General features: G+C 35.2%; 1 protein-coding gene and 1 long non-coding RNA gene across 4 annotated transcripts in view; one reads left to right on the top strand and one right to left on the bottom strand.

Annotated features, from left to right (window-relative positions):
• Positions 1-2,703: 2,703 nt before the first annotated feature.
• The window catches only part of LOC127524165 (paired box protein Pax-6-like), a 12,304-nt gene continuing 2,841 nt past the window's right edge, over positions 2,704-12,166 (bottom strand). The window contains exons 2-8 of the mRNA XM_051915568.1: positions 11,359-11,488; positions 7,711-7,875; positions 7,512-7,594; positions 7,272-7,428; positions 6,585-6,655; positions 5,021-5,150; positions 2,704-3,301 (exon numbers count right to left, since the gene is read on the bottom strand). Of these exons, the coding sequence (XP_051771528.1) occupies positions 3,216-3,301; positions 5,021-5,150; positions 6,585-6,655; positions 7,272-7,428; positions 7,512-7,594; positions 7,711-7,875; positions 11,359-11,470 (804 nt within the window). The 5' untranslated portion in view covers positions 11,471-11,488 and the 3' untranslated portion in view covers positions 2,704-3,215. The remainder of the gene's footprint in view (positions 3,302-5,020; positions 5,151-6,584; positions 6,656-7,271; positions 7,429-7,511; positions 7,595-7,710; positions 7,876-11,358; positions 11,489-12,166) is intronic.
• LOC127524166 (uncharacterized) overlaps positions 7,376-12,166 on the top strand; it is a 6,503-nt gene continuing 1,712 nt past the window's right edge. The window contains exons 1-3 of one of the 3 annotated variants that reach the window (XR_007933013.1): positions 7,376-7,440; positions 7,722-7,888; positions 11,338-12,166. The exon at positions 11,338-12,166 is cut by the window's right edge and continues 45 nt beyond it. This is a non-coding gene — a long non-coding RNA (uncharacterized LOC127524166). Of the gene's footprint in view, positions 7,441-7,462; positions 7,889-11,337 lie in introns of those variants that run through there. The other 2 variants (XR_007933012.1, XR_007933011.1) reach the window with 2 other exon arrangements.

Genomic DNA, 12,166 nt, shown 5'->3' with positions numbered 1-12,166 from the left:
ACAAAGTTATTAACACACTGTACTAGACAATATAAAGCAGGCATGATCATATCTGTAAGTTGTGAATGGCCATTTCCTGTTGTTTGGAAGTGCCTTCAAACCATCAGTGGTGCTTCTCTCCCATCTTTTCCCAACCCCCCCAACTGCCAGAGTGCATCTGAAAGCGCTATTAGTGGTACATGACACGGTATCGCTAATGCCTTGAGAGAGAGAGAGAGAGAGAGAGAGAGAGGAAGAGAAAGAAAGAAAGAAAGAAAGAAAGAGAGACAATCAGGGTTAATTCCTTAAACTATTTAAAGCTAGTGACTCATCAAGTGTCTTGATTTAACTGAAGGTCAGTGTTAACACAATATGAAACTAGTAAAAGGGACATATGGAGAGACATAATTCGCATGAAGTGTTATGCAATGAAAATGTCCCTTATAAAAAGCCAAACGATTTACATGCGACAAAATATGAACAATAAGATTATTTTTTGTATTTAATTGTTATTTGGTTGAATGGACTAAAATAATTATGGTCATAAATTTGGGATGATGCTATATTTTGCATTTCAGACAATTACAAGTCACAGCACATGACTGCAAGATAAATGTTTTAATAAAGGGTTTAATGCATACATGAAATGGGTTGACTGGAGCAAGTGAACACAACATCCACACAATGGGGTCCAAAATACAACACTGACAACCTGGGGTTTTTCAATTGAAATCTGAAAATAAACATATTTTAGGAAATAAACAATGTTTTAGGACTTTTAAATTTATATAAAAATATTTTTTAAAGAAGATGCTGTTGTCATTAAAGCAAAAGGCAGACATACAAAGACATTCTGAAATTTTTCAGTTCAATTTTTCATGGAAATATAATTTGTAATCAAAATCTGTGTGTATTAAATTAAAAAAAAAAGGGATGAAAGAAGCAATTTCACTTGTGGTCTCAGACTTAAAGGCACAATATGTAATTTTTCACCACTAGAGGTCGCTAATTCAAAACAGATGCATAGCTTGATGACGCCGTGAATTAGCGTGGAATCATGGGATTTCTCATCTCACCTCCACAGCCGATGGAAAGCAACCGTGACTCCTATTCAATATCATATTCATGGATGAGCTAATGTATTACGAGGCCGCTGAAGAGATTGCTAAATACATTGAGTGTTATGTTTTAACATTACTCGGTAGCAGGTATGAGAGAGTTGTTGCACTTATATTATATCTAGATTGATATAATATCATATTAATAAAAACTGAATGACTTGTGTTGCTAAATGACATGCAATTAATTTTAAAATATATTGTATGGTGGAAAAAGCTCTCTCTGATAATGCTATGTTACCCACTTGACAAAATTGTCTCTGAGGCATGGTAAAAACAAGGTAGCCTACTGGTAAATTAAGAAAGCAAGTGATTCAAACAATAAGACTAACTGTGTTGAGCTATATAACAATGATTAGTTTTCGGTCTATAAATGTATCCAATCAGCTACTCACCTGTCTAATAAAACACATGATATATTAAAGCATCTTTGGTGTTTCCATGGTTTCTACAAAAGCAGGTATGATGTCATTGAAAGGCAACGCATGGACACAGTCCATGTCCTAGTTAAAATTGCTGATTTCTCTGGATTTAAACATTGTTGGAAACATTTGGGATAATGTAAGTACACAAGTCAACAAAATATATAACATTGTTTTAGTGATTTTTGTACATTTTAATCTAAAAATCTTACATATTGTGCCTTTAATTTGTACCCCACTGTAAATCCTTAATTCTTCTTACACACACACACACACACACACACACACACACACACGCATAACCAATAAACTATAGTTTAAGTACAGAGATATTTTCCCAATATTCAAACACATTTCCTCATAAATATACTGTATGATAAATAACATAAATTTGAACAAAGAAATAAAACACAACACTACAGTATTTAAAACACAACACTTTGGATTTGCAGATGAGCTTTATGCTGGAGATTTTTTTGGCAAAAAAAATTGTGCATAATAAATCCTTGTTGACTTTTTAAAGCGTTAGTTCACCCAAAAATGAAAATTCAGTCATTAATTACTCACCATCATGTCGTTCCACACCAGTAAGACCTTCGTTCATCTTCAGAACACAAATTAAGATATTTTTGATAAAATCCAACAGCTCAGTGAGGCCTGCATTGCCAGCAAGATAATTAACACTTTCAAATGCCTAGAAAGCTACTAAAGAAATATTTAAAACAGTTCATGTGAGTACAGTGGTTCAACCTTAATGTTATGAAGCGATGAGAATACTTTTTGTACGCCAAAAAAAAACAAAATAACGACTTTATTCAACAATATCTAGTGATGGGTGATTTCAAAACATTGCAAAAGTTGGCAGTTCGATACACGCTCCGAACCACTGATTTGAAACAAGATTCGTAAAGCTTCGAAGCTTCATGAAGATATTCACTAGATATTGTTGAATAAAGTCGTTGTTTTGTTTTTTGGTGCACAAAAAGTATTCTCGTTGCTTCATAACATTAAGGTTGAACCACTGTAGTCACATGAACTGTTTTAAATATGTCTTTAGTACCTTTCTGGGTGTTTGGAAGTGTTAATTATCTTTCTGTCAATGCAGGCCTCGCTGAGCCATTGGATTTTATCAAAAATATCTTAATTTGTGTTCCAAAGATGAACGAAGGTCTTACGGGTGTGGAACGACATGAGGGTGAGTAATTAATGACAGTATTTTCATTTTTGGGTGAACTAACCCTTTAAATCAATTATTTGTTCATTGGTCTTAAGTGCAAGTCACATGACTGGGTCTCAGTCCCTGGTCTGAATGAACTAGGCATTTCCCTTGATTGTCACAAGCTCATGAAAGAAGGATGTCACAAATGTTTCATAAAAAGTGATATGATATATCTGATTATGAAATAATTCATGCTTCCCAGTTCTGTAAAGTTGCTGCCAGGAACTAACATCAATGATTATGATTTCTTGAAAACAGGAATGTCATTGTGCAATGCATCATCATATAAATCATATACAGTCCTGATTGAAAAATATGGATAAAATAAATGTGCATGTCAAATGAAGGAATTTTGTTCTTTACGTTCAACCATTAGAGGATCACCTTCCTTTGAGTTTAGATAAATTTGTTCTAAAGGTTTTTTTTTACCTTTTGTAAACATATTTAGTTTTCTAAAGCAAAATCTTCCTCCCCTTTTCACTGCAGCCTGGCCCAGTACTGGCCCAGAGTTTGATCATTTCCTGGTACCTGGACAGGTACAGAAACACCTGGAGAAATCAAACCTAAAGCAGAAAAAGCAGGAAAATTTAATGCACTATTATCTGTAAAAACAGTGATCAAATATAAATAAGTAAATAAATAAGTAATCAAATCTATAAATAAGTAAACAATAATTGAGTAATTAGTAAATAATTAAATAATGATAATAATTAGCTCAAGCTTATGTCATTTCATTTTCAGTTTCAGGGTTACGATTGTCAGCACGTCAACAACAGTGGGCGTTCAAACTACATTTTTTTTTGGTCTTTCTAATTTAAGTGGTTGTCTTGTAGTTTTTCACAACATTCTGCCCACTTTGAATCAGAGATAAAGTAGTGCATAAGATTACATTTATTTCAATGAATGAATTATAGCATTTATTTGAATTCATTTTTGAGAGAGAGAGAAAGAAATGAGAGATGCATGTGTGAATTACCTGTGTCTGTTCATTGTCTCTTTCTATTATCAAAGCTGTGAGTTTAATTACTTCAAAACCAGTGATGTTACCCGCTCGTTGCTGAGAAATTTAATGTAGTGATCTGTGCTCCTGAATGTTTCTGAGTGTGCGCAGCGCGATGTCTGAGTGACGTATGCTCGTGTGCTTCAGTGAAAAGTGAGAACAGCGCAAGTGACGTATGTTTTTTTTTTTTATGTATGTGTGTGTGTGTGTGTGTGTGCTTCAATGAAAACAGCACATTAATATAGAGCAATGATTAAACTGACTTAGAACGACCTGTGTGTAACAGACGTCGGTAGTGTTGTCACGGTACCAAAATTCCAGTAGTCGGTACCAATACCATAAAAATTTTACGATTCTCGGTACCAATTTCGGTACCACAGCAAAATCTGTTGGAACTATTTTACTATTTTATATAGCCTATTTTAAAAACATATTAAATATGGTAATCATACATATAAATATTTAGAGCGTATGTGTATGTTTGTGTGTGTATATATACCTCAATGAAATAAATTTTGAAATATAAAAAAAATAAATAAATGCTCAAACATCCATTTTGTAACAGACGTGCGTGTTTATTTTAGCTATTCCTTCAATGAAACGACACACTACAGCCTGTAAAACTATGAAATAAATATCGGTAAATAATGGTAACCTAAATAATAAGAAAGTTAAATTTTTATTTTTTTTAAAAACATTCGTTTTTTATTTCTAAGATGTGTCATATAGCTCTGCTCTTTGAGAGGGATGTGGGACACGAGCAGGAAAGAGACCATTTCGGTTTAATAATATCTTCATGTTATCTCCTGATGTTACAAGGAACTGAAACTTGTTGTAAAAGGTCTGAAGAGCGAGTTTTATCTTCACACATTCAGGCTATATTTGATTTACTGTGCGTGTAAATCTCACTCCCCTGAACTCAAGAGGCGCTCTAGCGACTGTCTCTAGAGACTGCGGTCTTTAACCTCCTTGTTAGAGCGCCCACCTCCCATGCCAGCGACCCTGGGTTTGAGTCCCGCTTACAGTGAACAGAAGGGGTTATATGTGCATTAAACGGTTTTATTGCACACCTTCCAACCAATCAGTATTCGAGTATTCAGACAGACCATGGTATAATAAAAAAATAAAAAGTAAATAATAAGTAAAAAGTATATTTATAATAAGTAAATAAATAATAAAAAATAAATATAAAGGACCTTGTTAGGATCTTGGAAGTTGTGATGGAAAACACTGGCCATTAGTTCTCATATAGACAGTCACTGAAGAGCTGCTATAGACTGACCTGTGCTGGTGTTAGTTGAAGAAGGAGCTGGAAGATGAGAAGAGGAGTATGATGTCTCAAACGAGCGAGGTGCAGATGGGGACGGAGGCAGCATGCAGGAGTACGAGGAGGCAGATGGAGAAGGAGCAGACTGCAAAGAAAAGTCCAGTTGAGTAAGACAAAAAATAAATAAATAAATAAAGAACACCCAGATAGCTTGTATATAAAACAAATAATTTAAAATAGCATTGAAATGCAATGAAGAACAGAAGTATAGTACTAACATACCACCTCTTCCTATTTTTGCAGTAAATACCTTAAAAAATTCTCACTATACAAATATATTTGCCAAAATGTACAACAATAATGTAATGCACTCAACTTGACCTTCCAATCCATATCCAGTGAGATTAATTAGTCTGTTAACTGTCATTGTCCATTGGCTATAGGCTACAACTTATGCATATGGCTTTGCTTTCTAGCAATTTTAGAGCAGGTTATTTTATATATTTTTGTCACTTGTCAACCAATTTCTGAAACCTGACACTCAAACACCAGAACCACACACCAAATCTGCAAAACCATACACTAATTTTCGGCCTTCGACTCAGTTTTTAATTTCATAAAACACTTTTTTCAAAACACAACACACAATTCTCTATGTAACACACAAAAATCTAACAGGAAGTCTTGATTTGCCTTTTTCAAACACAACCATTGTTTCTGTCCAACTACACATGGCTGATGTATTTCTTTTCTTTCGTACTGTGTAATACTGTATTCACAACCACAGATGCTTATAGTAAAAATATAAATAGTTTGGTTTCAATCTTGCTTTCGTTCTTACCATGAATTTTTTTCAACATCTCTCTGCCAATTACTTTCAGTCTTGTACAGAAATGTACATAAGAGCACATAAAAAAAAGAGCTTTAGGTTTTGAATAATTGTGTGTATATGATATATCCAATAGAATATTATGGCAAAGGTGTTTGCAACGTAAGACAAAAGTTTGCTTTTGAGATGTGTTTGTGATATTTTGAATGCAGTACTTCATTTTGCAAGAGATGTGAATCACTTTGCATTTTGTGTGTGCAGTTCTTGGATTTGTGTGTAAAGTTTAAAAAAAAAAAAAAAAAACCTGTAAGTTCAGATCTTTGCTCAAAAAGGGGGTGACAGTTAACAGGTTAATCTTTTTCTTTGCTCGTTATTTGACCAGACTGCTAAAAGGTAACACATTTTACACAATACTGAAAGAAGAAAAATGTAAAATAATGATGTTTATATAAAAAAAAATATCTCACATGCTTGATAATGTCATGTGATAATGGAGTATACTACTGTTTGAAACGTTAATAATTGAATAATGCATATTATATTGCTTATTTTTAGAAAATAGTAGGCTGTGCATATTCAAGAAGTATTGAGCTAGTATTCTGAGCACAGATTTTCTAGTGACAGTTCTATTGTCACCACTAGAGGGCACTAATACATAGCAGAACAGATGTACAAACGCTGTATCCATGGCATTGCAATGGTTTGCTAAAATGAAATATGAATCTCATAAACTGAGCAGTGGAGTCTCACCTGGACCCCAGTATAGACTGAGAGAGAGTTATAACTGGGCAAAGCTGTGTCACTCTGACTGATCATGGATGCTAAACACACACAAATGAAGAAGATGAGAGAAAAGCATTATATTCTCAGTGCCAAGTACAGTATGCAGTACATTAAAACATCAAAACCCTGAAAAAAATGCAAATAAAAGTACAGGAATTATGTTAATAAATTTAAGCTTTAAATTATAAAAAAACATGAAATCTTGAGAGCAGTTTTAAAAAATAAAATATTTGACTATATAATTTTAATTAATATTAAAGCATCAGAATCATGAAACAAATGGAATATATGGGAATTATGTAAGTAACTAAGATTGTTATAAAAAAAAAATCTTAAATTTTAACTTCTTCAAAGTCACAATTAAAAATTTTAAAATTCTAAAAAGAAATAAATAACAATTTAGTTACTTAACACATTTATTTAAGTATGAATTCATTTCATTTTAGTTAAATTCATACACAGGTACAATTTCAAAATTATTTTTAAACATTTAAGAATAAGCTTTTACCTCAAAATATATTTGTTTATTAGAAACATAAATTCATTCATACAAATAACATGAGAAAGGGGGGAAAAAAAACATTTTAATACTCTATACTCTAATAAACACCAAGTACAGTATGCAAATTTTCCAATGTAAATCTCTGTTCTCACCTGCACTGTTGCCGTGAGGATGATGATAAACAGCTGAATTAAAGGATGTGTTCAGTGGAGCGTGTGTTTGTGCACAGGAAGTCCCGCCTCCAGACCGCCTCTGGTTTCGCAGCTTCTCCTCACGCCTCCATTTAGCTCTTCGATTGGAAAACCACACCTGACAGTCAAGGTCCAGAGAAAGAATATGTGATCTATTCCAGCATTTTCGAAGTCAACGTAATAACTATGACAGTAACTTACCTGTATTCGTGCCTCTGGAAGGTCGATTTTGTTTGCAAGTCGCTCTCGTGCGAAAACATCCGGATAATGTGTTCTCTCAAACTCTGTTAGATGAAGTTTAGTAGTACTTAAGTCTTTCTATAAAATAAATGCCAGTTGGTTTTATATTTTGTCATTTAACGCAATACTAATTTTTAAGCTTTTTTGTCTATTTGCTTACCTTTCTCCAAGGCCTCAATCTGCTCTGTTGTGAAGCTGGTTCTGTTGCGCTGAAGTTTCCTCTTCAACTGCAGCCTCAGTTGAGACTCTTCTCCTTCATCTCTTTCCACATGTCCTCCTCTTCCTGGCATCCTCCCATCCGTGTCCACCAGGAAGTCATCTGAAACTGAATGAAAACGGTAACTGGATGCATACACATACATACATGTTTAGAAACACCTAAGACACTGGTGACTTCACAAAGCTGAAAGTGTAGCTGGAACCATTCATGAGTTCTTATGAATTATTCTTATGAATAATCATTAGTTCATAGCCACTGTTGCCTTTGGCTTGCTCCATTGGGGTTTAAAAGACAGATAATGTTCAGTAATTTAACTGCACTGACACTATTGGATGAGAGCAAAATTTGAACTGAATTGACCCAGCTAACAGGGAACGTTCTCAGGGTACTTTGGCTAACGTTGTGGCAATGTTCTCTCAAAGATATGAACAAATGTTCCAGTAATGTTAATAGAATTTTCACTCAAAGCTAACTGGTCTTTAAAAATTTTCTCAAAGCGTTATTATACATCGTTCATGGAACATGTTTTTAGTGATTTTTTTAGTTGCACGTTTATCTAACATTTTGTTCAGACAGCAAAAGTTCCCATAATACACTATATTGCTAAAAGTTTTGGGACGCCTGCCTTTACGTGCACATGAACTTTAATGACATCCCATTCTTAATCTGTAGGGTTTAATACGGAGTTGGCCCACCCTTTGCAGCTATAACAGCCTCAACTCTTCTGGGAAGGCTTTCCACAAGGTTTAGGAGGGTGTTTATGGGAATTTTTGACCATTCTTCTAGAAGCGCATTTGTGAGGTCAGGCAGTGATGTTGGCGAGAAGGCCTGGTTCACAGTCTCCGCTCTTATTCATCCCAAAGGTGTTCTATCGGGTTGAGATCAGGACTCTGTGCAGGCCAGTCAAGTTCCTCCACACCAAACTCACTCATCCATGTCTTTATGGACCTTGCTTTGTGCACTGGTGCACAGTCATGTTGGAACAGGAAGGGGCCATCCCCAAACTGTTCCCACAAAGTTAGGAGCATGAAATTGTCCAAAATGCCTTGGTATGCTGAAGCATTAAGAGTTCCTTTCACTGGAACTAAGGGGCCAAGCCCAACCTCTGAAAAACAACCCCACACCATAATCCCCCCTCCACCAAACTTTACACTTGGCACAATGCAGTCAGGCAAGTACTGTTCTCCTGGTAACCGCCAAACCCAGACTCGTCAATCGGATTGCCAGACAGAGAAGCGTGATTCGTCACTCCAGAGAACACGTCTCCACTGCTCTAGAGTCCAGTGGTGGCGTGCTTTACATCACTGCATCCGATGCTTTGCATTGCACTTGGTGATGTAAGGCTTGGATGCAGCTGCTCGGCCATGGAAACCCATTCCATGAAGCTCTCTACGCACTGTTCTTGAGCTAATCTGAAGGCCACATGAAGTTTGGAGGTCTGTTGCTATTGACTCTGCAGAAAGTTAGCGACTTCTGCGCACTGTGCGCCTCAGCATGCGCTGACCCCGCTCTGTGATTTTACGTGGCCTACCACTTCATGGCTGAGTTGCCGTTGTTCCCAATTGCTTCCACTTTGTTATGATACCACTAACAGTTGACCGTGGAATATTTAGTAGTGAGGAAATTTCATGAATGGACTTATTGCACAGGTGGCAACCTATCACGGTACCACGCTTGAATTTACTGAGCTCCTGAGAGCGACCCATTCATTCACAAAGGTTTGTAGAAGCAGTCTGAATGCCTAGGTGCTTGATTTTATACACCTGTGGCCATGGAAGTGATTGGAACACCTGAATTCAATGATTTGGAGGGGTGTCCCAATACTTTTGGCAATAGAGTGTATTTGCATCATGATAAAATAGAATGTTTCCTTAACACTCATATAAAAAAAAAAATTAAAAAAAATTAAATTTAAAAACTGGATGTTTTGAACATTAAGAAAACATTCAGAAATAACGTTTTCATAACTTAATGGGAACATCAGAAAAATGTTTTTAGAACTTTTTTTTTTTTTTTTATCTGGGAAGCTGGATAATATGGAAGTTTGTTTCCGCCGAGAAATAAAAAATAAAAAAAAGGTAATTGCGACTTTTTATCTCAATTATTTTCTCAGAATTCCGAGATAGAATTTTGTGATATAAAGTCGGAATTGTGTTATAAAGTCAGAATTGTGCGATATAAAGTCGGAATTGCGAGATATAAACTCACAATTGCGAGTTATCAAGTCAGAATTGCGTGTTTATAATGTTGGGATTGCGAATTATTAAGTCAGAATTGCGGGGTATAAAGTCAGAATTGCGTGCTATTAAGACAGAATCGCGAGTTATAAAGTTAGTTGCGTGATAAAATAAGCAATTCTGACTTTATCTCACAATTGCGAGTTTTACAGAATTACATGATATATAGTCGGAATTGTGAGATATATTCATTTGTAATTGCGAATTATAAAGTCAGAATTGTATGATATAATGTCGGAATTGCGGGGTATAAAGTCAGAATTGCGTGATATAATGTCGGAATTGCGGGGTATAAAGTCAGAATTGCGTGATATAATATCGGAATTGCGAGTTATAAAGTCAGAATTGCGTGATATAATATCGGAATTGCGAGTTATAAAGTCAGAATTGCGTGATATAATATCGGAATTGCGAGTTATAAAGTCAGAATTGCGTGATATAATATCGGAATTGCGTGATATAATATCGGAATTGCGAGTTATAAAGTCAGAATTGCGGGGTATAAAGTCAGAATTGCGTGCTATTAAGACAGAATCGCGAGTTATAAAGTTAGTTGCGTGATAAAATAAGCAATTCTGACTTTATCTCACAATTCCGAGTTCTGAGTTTAGAGAAAAAAAAGTCAAAATTGTGAGAGGAAAAAGTCGCAATTACCTTTTTTTTCTTCTTTGGAAACAAGCTTCTATAGGATAATGACAATAAATTTTCAGCACTGATATTGTTATTTGAACTAAAATGAATTAACATTGAACTGACTTGAGCTGAATAATGACACTATTGTCTTTTGTAGAGCTGCTTTCAGCTGAATTGGACTTGTTTCATAATTGATTAACTTTGCAATATTGTTCCAGTTATTGAACTGAACTGAATCAACATTTGACTAAATTAAGCTGAATAATGACATTGTCTTTAGACCTACTCTACAGCTGAAACTGAATTGGTTTCATAATTGATGAATTTTGCAACATTAACACTTTTGTTTTCCTGTTTATTAATGTGAAGCTGCTGTGAAACAATCTGTATAAAGCGCTATATAAATAAATGTGACTTGATTTTACATAGAAATATTTTACTATTTTACAATAATGTTAAAAAGGAAACCATGACGTGACACAAATATTAACATAAAAATAATAACATACCATTTTAGTTTTGTAAATATCGTCATACACAGATACAGCTTTTTCCTCAAAGATCATTAAAAACATATATTCAGTCCAGTGTGTCCAAACATTTGACTGCTAGAAAGGTTTGTTTAAAATACTGATTTTTAAACTAACAATTGTACGCACACATTTTAATGCCTTTTTAATGTGCCTTATATGGCCAGACGAGGTCAAAATCGTCTCACCGGTGCTGTGCTGCTGGGTGGGAACGTTGCTCTGCTGATGGTACCAGTCGTTGGATCCACTCCAGTTTGAAGTGCTCTGGAGATTCAGCATGGTTAACCTCTCAAACATCATGCACTTGCCCACTACAGCCTCAGAATGGAAGGAGACAAGAAGAGACAGTTTTAATTGAATTTATACTCTCCAAGACACACTAAGACCTTTGAACCTCTTTTTTATACAGACGATTTAAATGGAAAAGCAGTGACAGAGAATCAAATTGTGTGAGGATGAAGCATGAGTTCACACACATTAGAGTGAATTACAGTAACATCATTCAGAATTATTAAGCAGTTCTTTTACAGGCAAAATGAGCCAAAAAAGAGATTTAACTTAGACTGAAAAGTCAAAAATTATTAAATGCCCATGAGAAGGATGCAATACTAATGCAATACTAGAAATTGCATCGTAAAAGCATGACCAATGGACAGCAAAATGCTCATTGGATCAGCAGGGTCAGACAAAAACAGGTGGAGAATAAAAGACACGTTAACTGCAAAAGAATTAAGAATTAAGTGTGAAACCATCAGGAACCCTTTAGTCTCCAGCACTAACATTTTCCAGAACTGCAACCTACCCGGAGTCTCCAGAAGTGCAAGCAACTTAGGTTAGGTAAGGAATCCTAAAAAATGACCCCCACTTAATAAGAATCACAAGCTGAAGTGTTGTAAAATACAATACATGAATACTGTTTTTTTTTATAGGCTTTCATAGAAAGACAGATTGAGAGTGACTCTTGAAGGACAAGCACCAGCTGGGGGCTCGTCCGGG

The sequence above is a fragment of the Ctenopharyngodon idella genome, chromosome 12, assembly GCF_019924925.1.
Source record: "Ctenopharyngodon idella isolate HZGC_01 chromosome 12, HZGC01, whole genome shotgun sequence".
Lineage (NCBI taxonomy): Eukaryota > Metazoa > Chordata > Actinopteri > Cypriniformes > Xenocyprididae > Ctenopharyngodon > Ctenopharyngodon idella.
Note: the sequence above shows the minus strand (reverse complement) of the source record. Positions and strands in the feature narration are given on the sequence as shown.